This window comes from Carcharodon carcharias, chromosome 5, assembly GCF_017639515.1.
Source record: "Carcharodon carcharias isolate sCarCar2 chromosome 5, sCarCar2.pri, whole genome shotgun sequence".
Classification (NCBI taxonomy): Eukaryota; Metazoa; Chordata; class Chondrichthyes; order Lamniformes; family Lamnidae; genus Carcharodon; species Carcharodon carcharias.
Window position 1 is genome coordinate 197516585 of NC_054471.1, and position 27000 is coordinate 197543584.

The following is a 27000-nucleotide window of genomic DNA, read 5'->3' on the forward strand; positions in this document are numbered from 1 at the left end:
ACTCTCAAAGCCTTCTAGTTCAACCCCCTACTGTGTCCCTTCTTCTCAACCTCCCTGTTTTCTCTCAACTCCCACTCCATTCTCCTCCTCTTTCTAGCCCCTTCCATTGCTTTCAAACTTAAGAGTTTTTCAAAAGAATTAAATTAGAATTAAAGTTGGAAAAAGACAAAGTTGGAAGCACTTGCATCTATAAAATACCTTTCACAATTTTAGGATGTCCCAAAGGGCTTCACACCCAAGGAAGTGCTTCTGAAGAGTAGCGTCTGTCATAATGTAGAGAAATGCAGCAGTCAATTCACAAAAGCAATAGGATAAGTGGTGTGACAATTTGTTTTAGTGAGGCTGGTAGAAGGATGGATATTGGCCAGGGCACCTGAACAACTCATTTCCTCCTCTTAGTTTTGTTGCACTTGCGAGAGGATTTCACATCTCATTTCAATAAAACACCTTAATGGTGCAGCTCTCCTTCAGTACTGCACCACAGTATCAGCCTAGATTATGTGCTCAAGTTCCAGACTGGGGTTTCATCACATGATGCACTGACTCAAAAGCAAGCGTGCTATCACTGCTGTGTCTTAAATGAGGAAATAAACAACCTATCTGCCTTTCTCTTTATTAGTGTCTTCCTCTCTGTCACCCCCTTCTCCCTTGTTAGATTTACGTTCGAAGCTGGAGGGTGGGATTTTACAGCCTCGCCCACTGGCAGGATCATCCAGTCCCGCTGAAAGTCAATGACCCTGCCGATGTGAACGGACATTTCAATGGCTTGCTGCTGCAGGAGGGCTGGAAGATTCTGGCCAATGGGTTTGGCTGGTCCACCGCATCTCCCACAGTGAGTCCCCCCATGAAGGGGCTGCAAAATCCCGACTCAGGGATTTGCAGTAACTTTTTCAAGCCATTAGTCAGAAAATTAGTTGTCTTCAAGCCTCAATCTTTTTTTTTTAATTCAATATTAGCGTGAACAAGAGCAGACCCACTTTTGCCCACCGTCTCTGAGGCTAATACATTTTCTTTATACATTTTCATAGAACACAAAAGTTACAACAGGTTAATAATTAGTAATATAAGTTCTACTCTTTCTCACATTGACACACTCCTCTCTGGCCACGGGGGAGATGCCAGAGGACTGGAGAACAGCTAATGAGGTTCTGCTATTTAAGAAGGGTTGTAGAGATAAGCCAGGGAACTACAGGCCAGTGAGTCTCACGTCAGTGGTAGGGAAACTATTGGAGAAAATTCTGAAGGAGAGAATCTATCTCCATTTGGAGAGGCAAGGTTTGATCAGGGATAGTCAGCATGGCTTTGTCAGAGGGAGGTCATGCCTAACAAATGTGATTGAATGTTTTGAGGAGGTGACCAGGTGTGTAGATGAGGGGAGTGTAGTTGATGTAGTTTATATGGATTTCAGCAAAGCCTTTGACAAGGTCCCACATGGGAGACTTATAAAGAAGGCAAATGCACATGGGACACAGGGTAATTTGATAAGGTGGATTCAAAATTGGCTTAGTTGTAGGAGACAGAGGGTGATGACAGAAGGATGCTTTAGTGACTGGAAGCCAGTGTCGTATCACAGGGATCTGTGCTCCATCCCATTATTATTTGTCATTTATATAAACGACATAGATGACTATGTGGGGGTTTAGAATTAGTAAGTTTGCGGATGACACAAAGATTGGCTGGGTGGTTAACAGTGAGGTTGAGTGTCTTGGGCTACAGGAAGATATAGACGGGATGGTCAAATGGGCAGATAAGTGGCAGATGGAATTTAACCCTGTGTGAGGTGTGTGGTGATAGGCTTTGGAAGGAGTAATTTGACAAGGAAGTATTCAATGAACGGCATGACACTAGGAAGTTCTGAAGAACAAAGGGACCTTGGCGTGTCTATCCATAGATCTCTGAAGGCGGAGGGGCACGTTAGTGGGGTGGTGAAAAAGGCATATGGGACACTTGCCTTTACCATTCGAGGCATAGATTACAAAAGTAAGGAGGTTATGTAGGAGTTGTATAGAACGTTGGTGAGGCCACAGCTGGAGTACTGTGTGCAATTCTGGTCGCCACATTATAGGAAGGATGTGATTGCATTGGAGGGGGTGCAGAGGAGATTCACCAGGATGTTGCTTGGGATGAAACATTTAAGTTATGAAGAGAGGTTGGACAGACTTGGGTTGGTTTTGTTGGAGCAGAGAAGACTGAGGGGCGACCTGATCGAGGTGTACAAGATTATGAGGGGCATGGACAGGGTGGATAGGGAGCAGCTGTTCCCCTTAGTTGAAGGGTCAGTCACAAGGGGGCACAAGTTTAAGGTAAGGGGCAGGAGGTTTAGTGGGGATGTGAGGAAAAGCTTTTTTACCCAGAGGGTGGTGACGGTCTGGAATGCGCTGCCTGGGAGGGTGGTGGAGGCGGGTTGCCTCACATCCTTTAAAAAGTACCTGGATGAGCACTTGGCACATCATAACATTCAAGGCTCTGGGCCAAGTGCTGGTAAATGGGATTAGGTAGGTAGGTCAGGTGTTTCCCATGTGTCAGTGCAGACTCGATGGGCTGAAGGGCCTCTTGTGCAGTGTGTGATTCTGTGACAGGGCCACTTCAAAGAAATCTCAATTAAGCTCTTGAAAATTGTCATGTTTTTCACAATTTCTTCAAGAAAAAAATCCATGAGCAGAAAGTGCTGGGAACCTAAGAAAGATAACACATCAGTGCAATGACTGCAAGTCCTCGCTTATGGCTGCATTCCTGAAAATGGTGACTTTAAGTGAAATAATGGTTCCCGTAGGAATCCATGTGAAAACTGGAGTTAGGTTCTGTAGGACCTTCCTCACCAGGGAAAAAAAAAATTAAACATTATATCCTGTCAAATGAAATACTTCACAAAGCTAAATTCCTACACCGGTAAATGAAATATTTTTTTTTAATGAGATAAATTCAAAAATATAAAAGGGAAATGCAGCTTTCTACTTACAGTGCCTCCTACTCGCCACTGATCCCGATTCCCAAACCTCCCATCCCCTGATCCTCCTGGTGGCTACAGAACCTTCCCTTCCCTGACCCTCTGACCAAATGGCTTTTCCCTGCGCACCACCCACTCCCCAGTCACCCTCTCGCCGCTTCCCCTCTCCTGAATCTGCGTTTCCATTCATGATCCCGATCTGATTTAAAACTGGAGCTCCGTGATTGAGAACAGGATGAGCTCTGCTGGTGCAAACGCTGGGGCTATTGTAATAGATTTTTTTTTCTAAATGCTCCCACTCACCACTTTCCTTCCCTGAGCCCTGTGAACTGGGGCTCTGGAGACGTGTGGCATAACAGGAGGACCAGCTTCGACAGTCACTTAAAAAAAAAATTTTACATTATAACAGCCCCGGCTCAACACCTCTGCACAACTGGGGCTCGCACTCACAAACCTGGAGCTCCGGCACGGGATCAGGTCTGGATCTCGGATGGAAATGCAGAGGGAGTGGTGAGAGGGTGAGTCAGGGGGTGGGAGGTCCAGGGAGAGGGCGAGTCGGGCCGTGGAGAAAGAGTCTGCAAGTTGGAGGGTCGGACACGGGGAGAGGTCGGAGGGTTGGGCATGGGAAGAGGCCGCAAGTCGGCGGGTTAGGGAGGGTCGGACAGCTCTGAGGGCTGGGCGAGGGGAGAGGTCAGAGGTCGAGCACGGGGATAGGTCGCAAGGTGGAGAGTTAGAGAGCGGGAGAGTCCGCTACAAAATGCAGCCAATTGGGTCATACGGGATATGATGTTGAAACGAATTTCATTACACTCAACAAGATTACAACACTCAACGAGATCACAGGCCCCATAACTTATCGACATTAAGGCAAAACAACATTGAACAGGGGCTTACTGTAACTGAACCCAGGGCCGTGCTGGGGAATTGGGTAAAATGAACATGCTCAGGCTGTAAAATCCAAATTAAACTCAAGTAGTCACAAGTTTGGGCTAAATATCAACTCCAAACCAAGCTTAGAGTTAAAGAACTAAAAATAGATTTCAGTAGACAAATTCAATCATGTGAAATATGCATGTTGGCAGTTTTTATGTTTAAACCCTCATTTTGGACAATTTCGGTTACTGATAAAAAAAATGGGGAATTAAAAATTTTTACAAAGCATTTTGGAAAATACTTGGTAGCCTAAAGGCTAGACTGTTCAACAAGATAATGGGCTCACGTAGGCAAAACTCATAATACATATGGACACAGGAATTTATGATAGGAAAAGGTTGAAACAAAAATGCAAAAAACCAAATTGTGCAGACAGAAATTATGTGCAGGGTGATGATTTCTAATAAAATATTGGCAAATAGCAAGCTTAAAATTTCCTCAGCTTTGCTTCCTACTCTTTCTGCCAAAGCTGTTGAGGAAATTTCCAACCCAAATATCCAAGAGAGATCTGCTATAAAACAGGCTGGAACGTAAAAATCAGAGCTATAATTTTGTTTAACATGGGAGCCTGGAAAGTCAGAAATATGTTTCAACCGTTGCATTTAAATATTATTCAGGACTCCTGCTCGAATCTGTAGATTAAGTACTCAGCAATTCCTTACAAAGTCTGGAAAAAAAAAATCACAAAGTAAACTTTCGGTCACAGAGTTTAGGAAATAGCACATTTCAGAAGCTCTGCAATTTGCCACTGCTAATTTGATAAATCAATCCAATTTAATGGGATGGACTAAAAAAAAAAGGACCAGAATCAGGGGAATGGAATAAACGTTTTTAAAATTAATGCCTTCAAAAAAGTCCATCAGCCTTTCTGGAAAACTTTCTTCCCAACTGAAGTCCAGAAGTACAATAAAGCGAAACTTCCAACTGATTTCGCTTTACTTTCTTTACAAGCTGCCATTCAAAAATTGTGCAGCTTATGATTCAGTTAGCAGCTTTGAAACGTGCTGAACAATTATAATCGGCCTTAAAGAATTCTTACTGCGCCGTTCTATAATATTTAATATCAATTAAAGTCAACAGGAACAAAATATACGATATACAGGGACAGAAAAGCAGGGAGGCACTGAGCACAGAAAATGATTGATGTCTGGCTGAGAAACCTACTGCATATTCCATTCAAAATGGTGGCTGCATGATGATGTCACCTGTAGCTTAAATGTAAAATGCTTCAATATCCACCAGGTTATTTCACCAACAGTCCATTAACTATAACCATAGGAAGGTTAAACAAAAGATTCAGAAACACGATTCAGACTACATAACCTGACCAAAAGATCAGCAAGCAGGCTAGGGACAACCAGTCGAATATGTACATCTGCACAGACATTTTAGCTCATTGTTTTGATCTTATCAACCCGTGATACATTTTAGTTAATTTCCTCCCGTGTTAAAACATATTTTTTTACAAACAGGTTCCATGTATAAAAAAGGGGGAAACAGAATTTACACCCTTGTCAGGAAGCCCAAAAAAAAAGGAAAGCTGACAGAAGGAACTTTAACCCACGGTTTTAAAGATGCACCTTCTCTCAAGACAGCGCTCGTGCAGTTCAGTTTTGTGTACACACCAGAATTATTGCTTACAACAGAAACACAATGCACACGATGCAGCAGATGGAACTGACTACAGAAACCGAACTAAACATTATTGGAATAGAGCATTGTCTTCGTCCATCCCTTTCCCCTCTCAAATCGGAGGACAAAGCTAATGACATTGGCCTTAGGGTCCCTTGGTTATACAGTCATGATGCACACAGCTGGCAGTTATTCAGAACTGCTTAACCTCGTCGCCTCCAACATCTCCTTGCTATAGCCAAGGCCAACAGCTGATTTCCAAACAGCTGCGTGACAATATGCACCTGACCCCTGACCTCACTTGCTTTCCTCAGAAAATCAAAGGGCAAAACAGAGTCTGTTGCCGTGGTAATAGATCTGTAGTGCACCTCACAGATGTCACACACAAGTAATGGTGGAGGCCAGAAGAATGGCAGAAATGAAAAGGCAGAGATTAAACCACCAGAGGGAGCTTTAGCTCAGTTTTCCATGAACCACTCTCTGTGTGTGTTAGGCCTCAAGTGTGTAGACCATAAGCAGTGAAGCTGATGGTTTGTTCAATGAAAAATATACATTCTAATTAGAGTAATTCTTCATAAATTTTCAGTTAATGTGAAAACAACTAAATCCTCTAATAGAAGATTCATAATGATTCAACATTGACTTTAAAACAATTAATTACTTATTTGTACAATTGTTTCTCAATCATTTTATGATACTAAATTTGAACCTATTTATTTACTATAGATTGCAATAAAACAGCTACATCACCCCATAACAATATTTCAAAATAGGTGATTTTTAATGCAAGAACGTATGCTTTGGTTAGTGACACATGACCCTACTGTTCTCTTGTCTCTAGTACCCTGGTCCACAACACAATCCGAATATATTTGTTCAGTATTCACACTGTACTGTAATGTTGCAACTGCTTCCAAGATTGCACAAGAAGATAATGTATGCTCCAGCGTCTTAAACATTAGGGTTTCGTTGTGGAGCTGTCAGTTCAGTACCACAATAACTAAGCCCCACAAGTCCATTTCTCTGCTCTGGTCAAGTTGCAACGTTTTATACTATCCAAGTTCTGAATTTCTCAGTGTTCACTTGTATATCACCAGTGGACTGCATGGAATATTCACAGGTGTACAGAATAACATAAGTACAATTTTCCATATTTTACCTAGAAAGGTCCTGAACATTCTTTGATTGCTGCTGGAACCTTTTGCAATCCTGTCAGGAAGGAGAATTAATGACTTCTAGCCTTCAAAATATGAACTTCTTGACACAGTATACAAGTACAAATCTCTGGGGGGGGTGGGGGGGGGGGTGGTCATAAAGAATCAGAGTAAGAAATTATGCCCAAAAAACCCCAGTAATGACAGATGACCACCTACAGTACAAAAACACCTTGTGCTGTAGAACCAAGGAAAGGCAGTTAAATATGCACTTGAGGCCTTTGACAGGGCTTCTCATCTCAAAGCCTAAGCATAGTGAAGGTGGACGGCACTGTTTTCTTCAATCACAGGTCTTGTCCAAAGCACTACACCTTTACAAGTTTCACCTTTTTTTAAACTCATAATACTGAAAAAGCTGCTACAGTTCGATGTCGAGGTTAACAATCCATTCAACAGCTTCAGTTGATGCAGTGTGAATAGTTGTGATGCCACCAGGAGTGGATCCCTCAGAGCAGAAGTTCAGTATGTGAACGACAGTCTGACTTGGAAGGCTACAGTCACAATTTGAGCTGCTCCCCATGTTCCACTTGCGCTGCAACGTCACAGGTTTCGCTACCCACGTTTAAATAGCAGCACAGAACTCCCAACTAACACTGGCATGAAATGAAGGAGGAGACTGCCTCATGTCTGCCATGTGTTTGAGCACCTTGGGAAAGGATCCACCATCAACTCATCATCCTGAGTTGGTCTTAAATATTATGAACCTGCTTTGAACGCACAATCTTTAGCATAAAACTCTTGGGCTAAGTTATAAAATCATTGCAATTTTAATCATTTTGTTTTGTTGCAAAGATTCTTACAGCAGCACTCAAAGGGTTATTTACCATAACACGCTCTTCACTGCAGTACATTTCATGCAGTGTCAGCTACAAATAACAGATAGCAGCAGCGCAGGATGTGCCAATACTCTTACAAGACCTATAACAATAATGGTACCATAATACAACTCCTAATGTAGAGACGTTATTTTCAAACCATCCTATCTGCTTTCAATAATCAGCAGTGGCTGAAACCAGTACGTATTGGTTCAGTTCAGTCATTAATGTTAACCATTTACTGATTACCCCAAAGTGCTTTTCAAATTTTTTTTTGTGTAGGTAATATAACTAAAGAGAAATCTAACAAAATAAGTGAAACCTAGAGTTTGAAAGGTTGGTATCAATGCCTGTCAAAGTCCACCGACAGTATCACACGCTGTGTCACTGAGTAAGCTTTCAAAGCCAGTAAAAGCTGCCAGTGAGTATTTTTTGAATTAATTTTTCTCAGCTGTAGGTATTGTTTACCTGAATGGCATTTATTGCCTGTCCTGTTTTTAATGCAACTGAGTTGGTTGTCAGTCCACTTCAGAGGGGTGGACCGTTCGCTAAAGGACATTAAATGAACCAGTCGGATTTTCATGACAAGTCAATAGGTCCATAGCCACATTTACTGATACCAGTTTCAACTGAATTCACATCTTCATACTGCCACAGCAGGATTTTAATTCACAGTCTCCATTGTCCTTCGGGGTAGAGGGTGATATATAATGGGGTTCCCCAGGGGCTGGTACTAGGACCGCTGCTTTCCTTGAACTATATGAATGACCTAGACTTAGCTGTGCAGGGCGCCACTTCAAAATTTGCAGATGACACAAGACTTGGAAATACTGTGAACGATGAGGATAGTGATAAGACTTCTAGAGAACTGGTGGAACGAGCGGACACAGTGCAGATGAAATTTAATGCAGAGAAGTGTGAAGTGATACATATTGGTAGGAAAATGAGGAAAGCCATTAGAAAATAAGGGGTACAATTCTAAAGGGGGTGCAGGAGCAGAGAGGCCGGAGGGTGTTTGTGCGCAAATTACTGAAGGCGGCCAGGCAGGTTGAGAAAGTGGTTAACAAAGTATTTGGCATCCTGGACTTTCCAGCATAGGCTAGAATTTTCCAGCCCCCCACCCCCCAGGGGCAGGTTTCCCTTTGGCAGGGCTGGAGAGCCATTGAAACCTTCCATTCACATCGGCGGGACCGGGAGACCCCACCATTGTGATGGAATGGAAAACTCTAGCCGTACAGTACAAAAGCAAGGAAGGTATGCTGAACCTTTATAAAACACTGGTTAGTCCTCAACCGGTGTCCAATTCTGGGCACCACAACTTAGGAAGGGTGTGAAGGCACTGGAGCGGGTGCAGAAAAGATTCACAGAAATGGTTTCGGGGGTGAGAAACTCGGTTACGTCAGTAGATTGGCAGAGCTGAGGCTGTTCTCCTTACAGCAGGTTGAGAGAGGCATTCAAAATCTTGAAAGGCTTGGATAGAATAGATAGAAAGAAACTGTGCCTATTGGTGGAAGGGCCAGGAATCAGGTTTAAGCTGCTGACTGGCAAGAGAACCAGAGGTTCAGGAAGAAAAACTTTTTTTTTTACACAGCGAGTGGTTCGGATCTAGAAAGTGCTGCCTGAGGGTGTTGTAGCAGCAGATTCAATCATAGCTTTCAAAAGAAAATTGATAATTATCTGAAGAGAAAAAATTTGCGAGGCTGTAGGGAAAGGGCAGAGAGGAGCAGAACTAGCAGAGTTGCTCTTGCAGAGAGCTAGCACAGACACAATGGGCCAAATGGCCTTCGTGTATGCTGTAATCACTCCATGATTCTATTATTCTGACCTCCAGATTAGTAGTCCAGCAACATAATCACTACGCTATCATATCCGCTCCTACTTTACTGGTTTCAGTTACAGCTCTGTGGGAACATGTGCGTTGACTACTTTCTGAGAATAGTGTGATGGGGAGGGGTAAGTCAGGTTTCAGAATTCCATCTATTTTTAAATAAAGTACATTTTAAAATGTAATTTCATTCAATTTAAGTCAAACAATTGGACCTATTACAGCAGCATTATCTTGCCGGTGGCCCTTGCAAACCAAATATTAAACATTCATTGTTCTCCGGTGTTACAGCTGAGAGCATATTTTGAACATTCCAGTTCAGGTTATTTTGTATAATGTGAATTTTTAATACAAAGTTCTGCTCTGTGGTGCTGCAGCTGCTGCATTTTATTGACGTATAAGGTGCAATAGCTGCTTGCAGATTCATTCTTCTGTCTAAAAGACAACAACATAGAGACAGGAAGGAAAGAGGAATTAAGATTTCAAAGCCCCTTTTGGAAAATGTAGACCAGTTCTTCATGTTGCTCAAAAACTTAACTGCTCATGATTGAAAAATATAATCTTTTGAACTAGAGCGAGAACTAATTACGAATAAGACTAAAGTAATGAACACTAACATGTCAGGTTACCATTATCAATTAAGCAATCAGAAGGGTAGCTGTTAATTTCAGCTCTGCATTAATAATTATATCCCCTGCAGCCAGATGACGGCAAGAGCATCGAAACCCTTTTGCTGCTTAAAAAATAAGATTGTGGCGCATGTCTGGCTGCGAAACAGTTAAAGAAAATAATCTCCCTCTAAACATTTATGCACAATACCTCCTGATAGGCCTCTTTGGATTTCAGAGCTGCAGCCATCTGCTCTTGCGTGTATGGGTAAATGACCGAGCGGTACTGTGTGCCAATATCATTTCCTTGCCGCATACCTGCACATCAAAAAAGGAGAAGGTTGATACATTTAGCCCTCAGTATGTAATGTACATGTAATAAGTCTCACCATAAGTCTTTTCCAGTTCATAATAAATGCTCGGTGGACAGAAGGGATCAGCAATGAATGAGGTGTGCCTGTTGTCGAGTGTCTTTGATTAAAGCAGTGCTGCTAATTATGAAATATTCATGGAAAACATGGTTCTTAGCGCTTACCAACACAGAATGCAAATTTAGGATGTTGCGTTAGAGAAATCTAAGGCAATATAAAGGAAATTCCTCTTTTATTAAGAACTTGGATGGGGGTAGGGTGCTCATTATTCTACCACAACTAATGACCTGCAAACAAAATTGTATTCTCAGTAATCGCACATTTCAGAGCCAACATTGAAATAATTAACAACCTGCAAAAAAAATATTCTGAACAAAAACAAAAATAGAAATTCACCTATCCTATTGTTCACGGAGAATTATATTCAAGCCAGTGTATTTTTTTAAAGGTGCCAAATTTGAATCGTTTGCTCATTTCTCCAAGATGGTTCAGGGTTTAAATTGCCTTGAGGAATGCAAATACATGTTAATGTTCAGTCAGAGCTATTGTTTGAGGAAACCACTTTACAGCGCTGATGCACAACAGGTTCGGGTTTGAACGTGGTACCTGCTTCATGGCATTTGCATCAGTTATACTGCCAGCCTCGAGTCAAGTCCTGGCCAGACAGAGAGGTGCTTGGCACGTATGTACTTGAATCCATGTCCACTGGTGTCAAAAGCTCAGTTAATCCCCATTTGGTGAAATGTTAACAGGGCATTTGAGTCTTTGCCAACATGAAACAGTTTAATAAGTTCCTAGACAGTCCAGCAAACTGAGAACTTTTTTTAAAGTTTGCTTTGTATAGATTTGCAGTCGAACGATAATGGGAACAAGGGGCAAGATTTTTCGCTGAGTGAATGGGCACAGCGTAAAACTGTGCATGATTACATCGGGTGAGCATCCAGACGTCATTGTGCACCAGCATGGTATTTCGGTTAGCGGGTGTGCGTGGGAGTAGGAGCTACGCCTGCCATCAATGACCAGGTCAGTAAAGGCCATTAAAAAGGCAATTAAGCTGGACTTTACATTGTCCGTGCAATTTCACAATCATCGCATGGACAAAATGGGCAGCCACCAAATTCAAAAACCTCATCCAAGGGTCAGCGACTTTGCCAGTGTGAGTAGAGAGGGGTTTTGGAGATAGTTTGCTGCTGGTTGCTTATTGGTGCTTGGCAGCTTCATCTCCGCTCGGGGCTTCATTGTTAGCATTTCCAGGCTCCATTTCAGGACTTATTGGTGTCTCCAAGGCCCCCAGAGGATTCAGATCGTGTGGACCCTTCCAGGTATCAGACAGCCTTCCCTTACCCTGGTGATGGGGATTGTGGTCTCCGCTGGAGGCACCTCCTCCTCTGAGGAGGAAGAGAGGGACAGAAGGGAGAGGAGGCCAGGTGTCCCTATGCAGCTTCCAAGGGGAGGGACCTGTGGGAGGAGAGATGCAGGCACAAGGGGAGCAGGGCCAGCAGGTAGTCCAAGGTGGAAGGGGCTGCAGAAGATGCCACTATCCTGCTGCCAGGGTTTACAGGCGGTGATGCAGCTGCCTCAACATGTCTGAGGTCCAATGCCATAGGAGGCTCCGCCTCTCAAGGAAGGCTGTGGCCTCCATTTGTCAGATGATTGGCCCGGAGATCAGCTACGAATGTGTGGGTGGACACCCCATGCCAGTGGCTCTGAAGGTCACAGTGGCCCTCAACTTCTATGCCTCCAGCTCTTTCCAGGGCTCAGTGGGGGATCTGTGTGGAATCTCCCAATCAGCTGTTCTCAGTTGTGTCAAGCTGGTGACAGAAGCTCTGTTCAGGTGGGTACTGACCTTTACCCTCTACCGTACGGATGAGGCCAGCCAGACACAGTGAGCCAGAGGCTTCGCGGCCATTGCTGGCTTCCCCCGTGTCCAGGGTGCTATAGACTGTACACATGTGGCCATCAAGGCGCCAGCAGGTGAGCCCGGTGCCTTTGTCAACAGGAAGGACTTCCATTCCATGAACGTGCAGATAGTGTGTGACCACAGGATGCTGATTCTACAAGTATATGCAAGGTACCCAGGCAGCTCCCACGACACCTACACCCTCAGACACTCCCAGGTGCCGGGGCTCTTCAGTGCTCCAGCCCGGCTGGATGGATGGCTGCTGGGTGACAAGGGCTATCCCCTCAGAAGGTGGCTCATGATACCTCTCCACCATCCAAGAACAGAAGCTGAGCAGCGGTACAATAGGAGCCACGGCTCCACAAGGGCTGTGGTGGAGACAGCCATCAGTCTTCTCAAGATGCGCTTCTGATGCCTGGACCGCTCAGGGGGCGCACTCCAGTACCCCCCAGATTGTATGTCACTGATAGTGGTTGCATGCAGCACTCTCCACAATCTGGCACTGGCAAGGGGGCACCCACTGGAGGAAGAGGGTCTTGATGCAGCTGCACAGGCCACAGATGATGAATCCAGTAGTGAGTCTGAAGTGGAGCACGGTGAGGAGAATGTGGAGGGTGTGGAGGCAGACCTCAGTAACCTCCAGGGAGGCACAGACACCAGGGACACCTCAATCCAACGCTCCTTCAGCTAGGCTATCAAAGATCTGCTTCCACCTCATGACAGGGCTGCTGTCTCCATCCCCGAGTGTCTGAAATGACCCTTTCCTTTGAACCCAAAGTCCACTCAGTGCCTGTGCAATAAAGTTTAGAGCCGCTCATGTCCAGCATTATACACTGACCTACCCTGCACCAGAAAGAGAAAAGGTGAAGCATACTCAGGCCATAAGAACCAAAGCAACTTTAATGTTATTGTCACATTGAATGCATAATGACATTACAATTACTGGTGTTGATGTCCAACCAGCAGATATATAAACCATACATAAATGAACAGAAAATCACCTGTGACCTGTCCCCCTTGTGCTCATGGTGTCTTTAACTTGTGTTTCTGAGTGTTGCATCTTGGTGACCCCCGCCTGCTACCACCCCCCTGCCCCCCTCCCCCTCGCTGGCAGCAGCGTTGGAGACAGCTGCTGACTCTGCTGTCCTGTTGGCCTTGATGATGTTGGCGGGCGTCCTCTGGCCAGTGGAGCCTGTGCTGGCCCCGCCTGGGAGGGAGCGGCCAGTTCCACAGCTGGAATCTCCCCAGTCTCACAGCCTCACGTGCTGCACCACGCCATGGCAACTAACCTCCTCCCATGCCCGCTTGGTGAGGTGCGGTGGCCTCCTCCTCCCATCTCAGGGGAGGAGGGTGTACCCCTCCTGGCAGCCGCCTCCTCCAGGTACTCACCCGAAAGGCAGGGGAGGGGGCTGAGTTACCCTCCTGACTGCAGTGTCCAGATGCACTCGACTCCATTACGTCAATATTGAAGACGCAGAGGAGGCGTCCTTCCAGGGGCTGCCAGTGCCATTTTTAAACCAGCCGCCAGGTCACCCTTGGACCCAGCAGCCAACAGGCACCCACCCCCTGCCCACCCCTTGCTGACTATCGTGGAGCCACATTTCGTGCTGGGCGGGCCTCAATCGGCCAGCGTGACGTTGTGGTCTTGGGCCAAGAGCAGTTGGCAGCCCGTTCCCCAGCCAATCCCAAGCCCACCGATCGCGCCCACCTGAAAAATCTGCCCGTGAGGTAATCTGACAAATCTGACAGGTGCTCTTACCTCGCCAGAATTCAATCCCGCTAAATTCACCTTCTGTTAAGCTCCACGAGCCTACTCCAGATCGACAAAATAGTAGCCAGGATTTTACATCCCACCCCCCCAGCACCCCCCCACCTCCAGGAATGGGTTGGCAGGCAAGGGGATGTAAAATCTGGTGGAATGTCAGGGGGCCAACGTGCCCATCATTTACCAGCCTCCACTGGAATTTCACTGTGGTGAGATAGATGTCAGGCAGCCCTCCTGCCCTTGGACCAACTGAGGTCCTTAAGTGGCCAATTAACTGCCTTCTTAAGGGCCTCCCACTGGTATTTTAGCTGTGGTTAATGCTGACGGCTGGGGAGATCCGTCCTGTATGGGCATCCTGTGCTCAATGAAGACACCCACTATGGAAATGGCTGCCCTCAACTTGTTCTCCCCCTCCCCACCCCCGAATCCCACCCCCCTCTGGGACATGCCCAATGGCCTTGACAATACGCCCCCCAATTACCTTGGGCTCTGGCTTCCCCGCATGTTTCTCGTCAGGGTCTGCCCACGGTCCCAGCAGTTGGCACTGCTCCTGCTGGCACTGCTGGGACCAGAGCTGTCAGCCATCTGATTGGCTGGCAGTCCTTGGGGCCGCGACATCCTCTTTCGTTGGGACCGAGGTCATGACCTCAAGCAGTTAACTGCCTGACGATCGTAGAACAATGGCCGAGGCCTCCCTGACCTGCAGAGGCAGGCGTGGCCTTGACCTTTCAACTGGTGGGTGGAGCACCTGCCTCCATGAAGTATTCTGTCCAACATCTGCAGTGTTTTGCTTTGTATAAGTGTAACTGGTCTGTCGGGTCCAAAATATTCATCCTCTAAATATTCACCTTTCCAGCATTGGGTGATACATCAGTTGGGGCCTGGGTCTTCTCCCTGCCTTATAGCATTCAATGGGCAACCAAACAAGGTGGGAGCACAGCAATAATCAGACAACCTTACATGCTGCCAAATGTCAGATGTGAACAGCAATACAATTGAAAGTGCAATGTTAAAGGGTTAACTTTATTTAAATTATTCTTCATTTATATTCTCAAAAGTTTTTCACTGAAAAATGTCTCCACAGGTTTATAATTTGGATTATCTGTAAGTTTGTCAATACAAGTGACAGAACTCTATGCTGTTCCACACAATGCCTTGATGCACTGTGCACTTCACTGCAATAAAGTGCAGATGTGCCACCCGTAAATTAAACCCCACTCTATAAAACATTGTGCAGCAAGCTGATTGAAAAAACTGCACATGAAAGCTAACTGCACATGGAAGGAAATGATACATTGAGAGTAACATCAAGAAAGTCTCACATCCGCCGTCAAGCTAAATAAATTTGCAAAGGATTGAAACTTATCCTGGAATGGAATAATACCATGGATGAGGGGCTTCAGTGATGTGAAGAGATTGGAGAAGCTGAGGTTCTTCATCTTAGAGGTGAGATTTAATAGAGGTGTTCAAAATCATGAGCAGTGTCTGAACACGCAAACAATGACGGGCAAGAAAAGATCCACTGGTCCGTCCAGCAAGATATGAAAAGTAAGATAACCAGAGGAGTTGGTTTATCATAATTAGCAAAAGAACCAAAATGGAGAGGACGAGAATTTTTTTAACGCAGTGAGCCCTTATGATCTGGAATGCATTCCTTGAAAGATTGGTGGATGCAGATAGTAACTTTTAAAAGGGAACCGAATAAATACTTGGAAAAGGGGAAAAAAAATGCAGGGCTATGTGGAACATGCAGGGGAATGTAAAATATACCAGTGCATTGTTTCTAATGTACTTAGTTTTGAAAGAAATCAGGTATTCACATCAATCTTGCAAACAGAAAAATAAATAAAATCAACATCTTTCAGTTATGGAGGCTCCACATTGAGGTTTATAAAACACATGAATAGAACAAGCAGTTTTCACCTGACCTAGTTTCGGGAAAGAACAGTTTGATAAAATCAAGTGAATGATGGAGGTGAAGTATAATAAGAGCTTACAAAGTTATTGAGTTGGCATTCAGAGACACATGGGTGTACAAACAGACATAAAGGCAGAGGATGCGATGAAGGATTAATGACATATCATATTTAATACTTACTGGCAGCACCATTGCCAGTTTTGGTCTCACTGGTAAAATGGTGATAGCAAACAAATATTGCTTGTATATCAGCTGTTCTTTCACAGCTGAACAGGCAACTGCACACAACTAAAGGTGGTGGTGTAGTCTTAGAAATAAAAACGACAAAGCATTGAGTAAGAACAGAATTTATGACAGAACATAACACCTCTGCATTGTCACACCATAAAGCAGTCTTTCCTGACAACACTTATTAGTGATCTGGGGACTGAGAATAATAACTGCAAATTTTATGCTTTATTTAATAAAGAACCTAACACCTCTACCTTTCAACAATTTGCATACACATAGAATAACACATAGCAATCTATATTTTAGCAATAATCCTTTGATGCTAAAAACAGGAAAGCTGTTGTTATTACACATATTTTGTGCAACAGCACCTTCTTGTTCATTTCAGTTAGCATTAAAGAATTTTTTAAATACTCAATATGAACCAAGTAATATTATTCACTAAAACTATGAATATCTATGGTATAAGTGATGGTTTGGGATGCAGTGCAACAATGGAAGCAAATTCAATTGGGTTTGAACAAGTCCAGAAACCAAGGATAATGCCCAGAGAGTATCCTTCTATTCCTTTCTCCCTCAAGTGTTTACCCAGTTTCCATTTGCCTCAACCACTCTGTGTGGTAGTGAGGTCCAAATGGGAGAAGGGCTGGTTTGTACCACTCCGTATGGTAGTGAGGTCCAAATGGGAGAAGGGCTGGTTTGTACCACTCCGTATGGTAGTGAGGTCCAAATGGGGGAAGGGCTGGTTTGTACCACTCCGTATGGTAGTGAGGTCCAAATGGGAGAAGGGCTGGTTTGTACCACTCCGTATGGTAGTGAGGTCCAAATGGGAGAAGGGCTGGTTTGTACAGAGGCTGATGCTGTTTTGTTTCACTTCTAATTTCAAATCCAATTCAAGAGCCAATGAAATGAAAGTCTCTTCTTTCTGCCACTTTGAATTATTTGGGCTAACTCAATTCAGTACCTAGCAGGAATTTTGTTTCCTGAAAGCAGCACAAAATAGTTTGTAAATGACAATAAATTAACAATGTTATTCAGAGACCATAAGAATAGCAGGCATGACAAATGGGAAGATTCATACTAATGTAGCAGTGGTAATGCATCAGATTAGAAGGACCTTGATTCTACATCTTTCCTGCTGTGTAACTAAGTTCTCAAAGGCAACATTGAGTGTCAAAAGCTTGAGAAAAGTGCACTATTCAGCAGACATCCTTCAATTTAATAAGTGCAAAAATCCAATTCAAAAGCATGTAGATGAAAAAATGCACATACAGTACAAATAATGACATAACATCCTAGTATATATAAAAAAAACATGTAGGATGTACTGGACCCTGGAATGCCAATTATTCTTGACTACCAGAGCTCCCATTGAAACATTGCCTGGTTTCAACTAACTCCTATCTAATTACAGAAAGCAGTTCTCAAGCCAACTGACCTAAACCAATTACAATCTAGAGAATATCCAAAGGGGCAAGTGAACCTCAGCATTTTTTTCCTATTGGCATTGGTTTAAAAACTGTAACAATAAGTGGACAGATCTCTATTTGCAAACTGAGCCCATCACAATCCAAAAGAACAAAATGCTCCCTTACCGAAAAAAATTAACACTATCAGGTTAAAATGGAAACGTCTTGATCTGAAACTCAAGGATAGGTGATGTGCAGACTTCAACCTGCACTATCTGGAGCTAAATGATTTCTATACCCTGAAGAATGCTAAGAGTGTTTGGGGCTATATTACACTTTGCAAGTGAGTGTGAAAGGTACACTTAGAAATAAAGCAGTTTATGTCAAACTCCAATTATTAGGATACGCATTTCCTGGTAGTAAACAGGTAAGAGGGAAGAGACAATAGAATGGAGTCCAGAGTTAAAGCCAGAGATTGCGTGAGGGGTGAGGGACCATAGTTGACATAGATAAGGTGGAGTTGATATGGAGTATCGACAAACTGTTGTCAAAGTTTGGAGACAGGTGTGATTTCTCAGCTTCTGCTTCATCCTGGCCAGAGATTCCACTTCTAGGTTGAAGTACACTTCTCCACTGCTTCTGGATCTTCTCGTGATCCAATATTGTCAAAGTGTTTTCCTGCCCACAACCAATTTTGCACACCTCCTAGATCCTCATTCCCGTGGAAGTACCTCCATCAGTATGTTCTCTTTAAAACCTACCTCACTGACCAAGCTTTCGACCAAATATCTCACATGGCTCTGTGCTAAATTTTGTTTGACAACACTCCTGTGGAGCACCTTAGGATGTTATAGATTGAAAGGCGCTACATAAATACAACTTGTTGTCGTTGTCACTGGTGTCACCTGAACAGAGGTTCGTGCTGCAGCTTGAACAGAGCCTGTTACATAAAAGATGAGCATTATAACAAACTTGACATCCACAAGCTGTGTTGCTCATATCTTGGTTCAAAGCTAGATCTGTGGCTACAGCAAATAATATAGCTCGGTGACAACTTCCTTAGTGAAGCGAAGCACTTCATATATTGCTCCTTAGTGAAATAGGAGAAGTGTTCCCCAAAGATTGCAGTATAAGGGTCCAGCATAGAAAGGGGTAACGTGGAACTGGGTACAATATAACCCACGGTGTGTTGTAAAGGAACACATGACCCCAATCTAGAGGGCAAACTTGTACTGGACAGAGACATGAGTAGAAGCAAGCATGGAGACAGCTTCCAACTTAGACTTTATACTGCATATATGTATATAGTTACTAGCAGTTAATAAACGCTTATTGTTCAACTATACAAGACCCAGAATCTCTTGATGAGACCTGCTGAACTACACACACCTTACAACATAATGTGCCCTCTTCACTGCTGCTCCTGCTCTCTCTTGTCTTCTTGGTTGCCCCCCCATCCTCCTCCAGACCGATAGGCAGTCCTACCAGGCTACCCATGTCTTCTGCAGCCACAAGCAACCAAGAGAAAAGCAGCACTCGCAAACATTTGTCATTAAAGGTCAGAATTAAGTTATAGAAATCAGAAAATAGGCCCAAAAAAAGTTCTAGAGATTAACCAGCAGTGTAAAAGAATATACCATCAATTAACATGTGTTGTGGTTGAACCTTTTGAATACTGCAGGTGAAGAGATCTTCTTGCCTCTTAGTGCCACGAGTTGCATGTTTAGCACATGGTGAGCCAAGCACTAGAGCATAAGTAGGCTAAGGGGATGTGTTATAAAAGAACACTATGAATAAAAAAATGGTTTATGATTTGATAATTTCCATAATTCTACCTTTTAACATTTCAGCTTTGCAAATCACTTTTTTATAGTAATAGAAAACCTGGGCATTATATAAAAACTGTAAAGAAAACCCAATATTGAGCTGACTAGACTCCACAGGATCACCCCTCACCAACACTTACATACCTAAGATTTATTTTGTGATATCAACCCACTGAGGTCACAAGAAGTTTAAGATATAGAGACCAATAGTAAAAGTGAAGACATTTATGTCCTTTATATACTGACAAAAGCAAGTGCTGACTCTCTGGCAAAATAATGTTTGCCTCTTTCTATAATGTTCATTGTTGTACTGAAGTTAGGAAGGGGAAATAAACTGTATTTCAGACTTGTACATGAACAATGTCAATAGTTCTCATTCAGCCGAGGGAATAGAATCTCTTCAAAGCAATGCTAACAGCCCTGAGTTGAGCAGTCACAATATTTTTTCTGGTTCAATTGTCTCAATGTTTTAAAAAAAGGACTCCTCCTGTCCATTTTTTTTTCACGGTGTTTGGACCACATGTGGTTTCAAGGTTCATTTGAAACATGTTACTGAAACACTAATTACCACAGCAGTAATTAGGAATATAATGAGGAGCTGGTCTATTCATTACTGTACCTTGTGTTGGGTCATGGCTCTCCCAGAAGACCTTGAGCAGTTTTTCAAAGCAGATTTTGTCTGGATGGTATACAACTCTGACTACTTCTGCGTGGCCAGTCATCCCTACAGAAAGACAACACAATACTAATTCAGGAGACTCTTGATAAGCCTTTAGCTGTTGCTTGTTATTTTTTACCGCAAACTCAAATGACAGCAGCACAGCAGATGAGTAATCGTTCACACACCATAATGGTCTTGTGAAATAACAATTTGTTATTTTGTTTAAACCAAACAGTTTGTAATGTTTTAAGTAAGTTCATGGAATTAATCATTTTTTGGACCCAAGGTAAACATATTATAAATTGCTCCCATAAGCAATTCAGTTCAGAGCAATTGTAAAGAAATGTAAATAGCTTCTCTTTTATGTTATAATTTTGTTTACAATTAAATAAAAGAGTGTTAAAAATTTAGTACTCTACCAAAATGTCTCCCAAATAATTTTCAGCATTCAACACAACTGTTCATTCTTAGTACTGGTACCTGTATATGGGAGGGTTGCCAACAAGATAATCCATTGTTTACTTAGTGTCTATTTCTCATAGAAAACACTCCCATTCTCAGTGGATTAATGTTAATAGGCTAAGCGACTGAGCTAGTTAGCTTTCGAAAAGGCAACGAGTGAGAACAGAACCAAATAAAAAGATTAGAAGGTTGGAATTTCAGTGGTTGTTCAGTTGATAGGGTATTAAAGGAATAAACAGTAGTTTTCTCTTTAATCAAATCTAAATCTGTATTTCCAAATTTTAAAAATCTCTGTTAAGAGGTTGAGCGTACAGATCAAGATGAAAATGCATCGCCCAAAGAGTGGCAAGCCAGTTTATAAATCAGGCCTGTGGTAGTTACCATATATAAAACAATTCCACCCTGCTTATGTTGACCACTCAATTCTATTCCTTTGTCTAGACCTTGGTCCTTAAATGTGAACCAGTTCATTTCTGGATATCACAGTTTAAACCAATACCTATGCTATGGTGCAAAGTGGGTAAAGAGACAGGTGCAAACTTGGTGACATTGATTCAGGATGTTGGAAACTGTTACAGAATTCTAAAATTACAAATGGAATTTTGTAACAGTTTCCAACATCCTGAATCAATATCACCTAAACCCAAGCCAACTTCAAACTGCTTATCAAGAGGCAGGAGTTTTTACTAACAGCTAATGTTCCAGTAAGTGTTTTACACCTTTTACATGATTCGTTTTAATTTGAAGCAAATTTAAAGTCAGAGCTACGGTGCAAATGGAACTTTCCATTCACATTCACTCAGTTCTCAATAAAAGGTGCCATTTGGCAGCATTCCCAGCACAGTTCCAGGTCCTGGGAAGACACCAGATTGAATCTTTACTGCAGCTGTGAAGAGTGGACGTGGGCTGCAGCCTGTAACTCTACAAAGACAGCATGCTGTGAATTAAAGAAACGTAGGGAGCTGTACCATCATGGCTATTAGGCTGTGATAAAATTATTTCAGTGGAACATTGTATGCACAATGTTCCACGATCTTTTACATTTAACAAGGCATAAGTTTAAGGAGAGCAAATTTCAAGTGCACTGCTCTGTAGAAACTAATTGTTAGGGAAATGCAGTTTCCTTTTTGTTTAGGAATAATCCTCCTCGATCAGGAATAGCCATCTTACAAACCTTATCATCCATACCATCTATGTTTGGCCTTGCCCACTAAGCATCTTTGAAAGGGATGGCTAGGGGTTCTCAAGTGACCAATGCTCCCTTGCTCTGCCTTAAATAGTCTCAGCAGAAGCTTAAATATCAATACAACAGAAGATCAAGAAAGACTAAGGGGTAGTCATTGAGTCAAAGAGTGACAATAACTAAAAGCACTATGCACCAATGCGCAATAACGAAGACATTTTAGTCCTCCTAATGTCCTGTGAGGCAGGGAACTTTTCCTCATTCATAGCAATAAACACCAATTAAACAAATATCTCATGAAGCAACTCAACAGTGATTAAAATCCAACCTTTGGTCTGTGAAATGTGTGTGTAATTACATTGAAGCAGAAAGTTTTGCAGTCCATATAAAAAAATATATAGTTAATGACCAGATTATTATGCTTTTCTTCACCTCCATCAACATTCCTGTATTACTAGTTGTCAAAGCAGTTCAGTTTATTCTGGCTGTTCATTAACCACACAAACTGGTCAGTGCTGTACTTCTAACTGTACTCACTAACCTATGGTCAATATAAACATTGGAGTGTCCAGTAGCTATAATCCTGCAGCAGCTTTTATCAGGAATCCAAGGTGAATTAAAATAGAAAGATGTGTTAAGTCATTCCCATCTACCCCAAACCAGCATCAACCTAAAGATCACATGTATTATTACAGTTGCAACTTTTGACTTATAGTTTCTGCTCATTACAGCTTCTTGGTCTACATTGTCAGAACTTCATGGACAAAGAGATTGCTTCAATATTTTCAATGTTCTTCAATACAGAGGTAAGCACTGCTGTATCTACTGCCCCTTTGCTTGTCCAGCTACATGTGCTGATGGTTTTCTTTCTTGTAGTTCGCCCTCTTATCTTTTTGCCTTTTCTTATTACTCTGCATTGTCCAATTCTAATCCTTTGCACCCTCGTGTACACACCATCCCCTCAACACATGCACACTCACGCACACACATACACACGCAAACAACTTCCTCATCTTCCGTTGCTTCCTGACTTTTCATCCCCACCCTAAAGTATTTAAGTGCAAATTTTCTGCTTCTTAAAGCTGATGCTTAAAGTCATGGAGAGCCTGTGAATGCACCCTTTACTGCACTGCACATCTGGGCTATGCTAGGAGCACAGAAGCAGGAAATGTACTGCACTACTGGTGAGTTTACCTCCACAAACTGTTTTTAAATAAACATAAGTTTCCATAAGCAAACAAAAATTCCCTCTTAAAATGCTCCAGAGTTCATTATTTGAGCATTTTCCAAGTTTTCATACATGTATAAAAATTCTATGTCTCAAAAATGCCCACAAGAGATAGATTTTCAAACTGAATGTTCAACAGCAATAAAGAGCAATCTCTGCCCCAGATACTGTACAATAAACAAAGGAAGCATGATCACAGGCACATCAGTCCACATGTTCTCCTCTATACAGATGTTGCCTGTGTGTTGTTAACAAATTTAAATAAATGCCAGCCTACGGTGAAGTAAAAGATTTGACATTACAATGTGTAGTGCATTTCATAGTCCTTTGGAAAAACCAAACAAACTCATAAGTCTTCGCAGGATGAGGAGATAAACATCCTTTTTTGGGTGGGATATGCTTCTCATTGGGATTAATGCAGGTGCATGTTTTAAGAAGATTTCAGTTCACAAATGCACATTTTGCATCTGGATTTAGATCCTACAGAATGGCAGGTGACATATCTGAAGCCCTTATGTTTTCATACTTAAAATACGAACTCTTCCAGGAGGATTAACTTGGTTTGAAAGACTGAACTATAGTAGGTTCTCAAACGTTGAAAAATATACCAATAAAAGGGTCAAAAATCAAACTGTTGAGGGCTTGACCTTCATCCTTTGAACTCTCATGGCCCTATCAGTGATTTTTAACCTCATCATTGCTGCTGTGCCCTTCAGCTGTTCCTCCAGCAATACAAATGATAGAAGGCTGGCTACAGAAAAGTGCAGTTCAAGTCAGAACCAGGCTGTGTCCCGCTGGGCTTTCAGTCTAACTCCTCGTGGTGCAGCATCAGAGAGCCCATGTTTTTGGCACTCTCAGCTTTTTTTTATGAAGCTATCGGCTGCCTTTAACTAGTTTTTCAAAATTGACAGGTATGATTATTGAAGTTCCTGCTGATTAGAGTGAATTGGGAGTGGCATGAGACCTTACAGAATTTGGGATTATAACTTTAACAAATATTGGGCTCGTGATACCAGGTTACTTTAGATGGTAAGTTATAAAGGAAATCACAATCATCCATAAAATGTAACAAATTAACAGTCAGGTTTAACACAACACAGTCTGGAATAAACCACTTAAAATTATCCATTCTTTGACACCACATTTTAGCCAGTATGCTTAAATGGAGGACAATTAAGCCAAACAAGACTCTTCAGTTGCTGGTTAAGGTTAAAAGTATCAAATTTACATTCAAAAGAATGCAAAATAATGTTAATTTTAGCTCTGTACATGGAGTAATAGCCACCATTTCTTCAGTGATTCCAGCCTCAGCAAATGACCAGTCATCAATTTAATTTGATTTTAAATAATTCCATTAACCAAAGTAACAATGCGGACAATGCAAAGCAATCGAAAGCATTGGTTATGGCCTTACTATGTCTGTCAGAAAAAAGGCAGCTGTTGTGTTCACGCATTGTCTGTATGCTGTTGTCTTGAATGATTTGTATTCTTTCAGATGATCATTTGTCGTAAAGCACTCAGGTGGTAAAGCAATCAACCATGCCACAGTCCATAGGATAAAAAAAGATTGTATGATGGAGAGCTTGTGATCACAGCCAGGACTCAGTTGTAGCGAACACAAAACAGAAGCACCCTGGCTCTTCAGTGTTGACTTTAGGAATCTTTATTAACAATCACAAAGATATCTCTGAGAATCAAGCTCGGAAGCAGAGACTAAAGCTCCTTCTGCTCATCCTTACGCTGTCTAGTTTGCACCTCTTGGCCTTAAAGCAGTACGTAGTATGGGATCCCATAAACTAATCAGCCAGCAATACAAACGCATTATCAAGCAGATTGTTACAATGTCAGCGCGAGTTTCTCTTCGATAGCCCAATGTGCTCGTACTGCATAATTTATTTATACCAGAAAAGAGAAGCACATTCTTCCATTTTTCCCCTACAGCCTGAACATTTGTGTGAGCGTTTGATTCCAGAGTGATAGATTATCTGGTGATGTTGAGTGATGCAGTTACAGACTGTTCCTTGAAGGTTACATTGTGCAATAGTTCCCAGGCTTCCATCTAATTAAAATTGCAAAGCATGTTGACAGGAAATGTAGCAACGAGTCACTGCATTATTTATTCCCAATTTCATTTTTTGTAAAGAATGTTTACTTAAGTAGCAAAAGAGTTCTCCTGACGGCTTAGTGAATAAACGCGCCACCTAATGTTGTGCTGAGTCATAGGGGTTGATTTCACAACCTTTGCTGGGTGCCGCAAAAATTGTGGGACTGAACCAAAATACCCCTTTGGATGTGATCCTTGCATGGGCAGCCCAAGCAAATGAAAGAGGAATGATTTGTATTTATATAGCGCCTTTCACAACCACAGGACTTCCCAACGCACTTTACAGCCAATGAAATATTTTTGAAGCGTAGGCACTGTTATAATGTAAGAAATGCAGCAGCCAATTTGCACACAACAAGCTCCCTCAAAGAGCAATATGATAATGACCAGATAATCTGTTTTGGTGATGTTGATTGAGGGATAACTAATGGTCAGGTCACCAGGATAGCTCCCCTGCCTTTCTTTGAAGTAGTGCCATGGGATCTTTCATATCCTTTGGAGAGAGCAGATGGGCCCTCAGTTTAATGTCACATCTGAAAGTCAGCACCTCTGACAGTTCAGTACTCTCTCAGTACTGCACTGGAGTGTCAGCCTGGATTTGTGTGCTCAAGCACTGGGGTGGGATTTGAACCCACAATCTTGTGATTCAGAGGGAAGGGTACTACCAACTGAGACACATTTGGCATTGCCAGATTTTGACCAGATGTCATCGACTATTAACTATTTCTTTCTCCACAGATGCTGACCAACTTACTGAGTATTTCGAGCATTTTGTTTTTATTTCAGATGTCTAGCATCTAACATACAAACAAGGAGCAAGAGTAGGCCATTCGACCCCTCGAGCCTGCTCTGTCATTTAATAAGATCATGGGAAACCTGATTGTAACCTCATATCTGCATCCCACCTACCCCCGATAACCTATCACCCCCTTGTTTACCAAGAATCTATCCACCTCTGCCTTAAAAACATTTATACTCTGCATCCACTGCCTTTTCAGGAAGAGAGTTCCAAAGACTCACAGCCCTCAGAACAAATTTTGCCTCATCTCCATTTTAAATGGGTGACCCCTAGTTCTAGATTCTTCCACAAGAGGAAACATCCTCTCCACATCCACCCTGTCAAGACCCCTCAGGATATTATATGTTTTAATCAAGTCACCTCTTACTCTTCTAAACTCCAAGCGTAGCCTGTTCAACCTTTCCTCATAAGACAACCCACCCATTCCAAGTATTTGTCTGGTAAACCTTTTCTGAACTGCTTCCAACACATTTACATCCTTCCTTAAATCAGGTGGGCAATACTGTACACAGTACTCCAGATGTGGTCTCACTATTGCTTGGTATAACTGAAGCATAACCTCTCTACTATTCAATTCCCTTGCAATAAATGATAACATTCTATTAGTTTTCCTAATTACTTGCTGTCCCTGCATACAAGCCTTTTGTGATTCAGGCACTAAGACACCCAGATCCCTCTGCATCTGAGCTCTGCAATCTCTCACCATTTAGATAATATGCTTCTATTTTATTCTTCCTGCCAAAATGGGCAAATTCACATTTTCCCACATTATTCTCCATTTGCCAGATCTTTGCCCACTCACTTAACTAACCTATGTCTTTTTGTGGCCTCCTTATGTCCTCTTCACAACTTACTTTCCTACCTATCTTTGTGTCATGAGTATATTTGGCAACCATCCCATCCATCCCTTCCTCCAAGTCATTTATATAAACTAAACAGTTGAGGTCCTAGCACTGATCCCTGTGGCACACCTATCTTGCCAACCTGAAAAATGCCCATTTATGCCTATTCTCTACTTCCTGTTAGCCAGTCCAATCTTCTACCCATGCCAATATGTTCCCCCTACACCATGAGCTTTTACTTTTTGCAAAAACCTTTGATGTGGCACTTTATCAAATGCCTTCTGGAAATCTAAGTATAGTACACCCACCGGTGCCCCTTTATTCACA

At 42.5% G+C, this 27000-nt stretch overlaps 1 protein-coding gene across 4 annotated transcripts in view; it reads right to left on the minus strand.

Moving 5' to 3' along the window:
* Positions 1 to 27000, minus strand: part of msra (methionine sulfoxide reductase A) — a 475363-nt gene that overhangs the window by 137484 nt on the left and 310879 nt on the right. For 3 of the 4 annotated variants that reach the window (XM_041188603.1, XM_041188606.1, XM_041188604.1), the window contains exons 4-5: positions 20014 to 20118; positions 10186 to 10292 (exon numbers count right to left, since the gene is read on the minus strand). In XM_041188603.1, coding sequence (XP_041044537.1) covers positions 10186 to 10292; positions 20014 to 20118 — 212 coding nt within the window. Of the gene's footprint in view, positions 1 to 9601; positions 9802 to 10185; positions 10293 to 20013; positions 20119 to 27000 lie in introns of those variants that run through there. The other variant, XM_041188605.1, reaches the window with a different exon arrangement.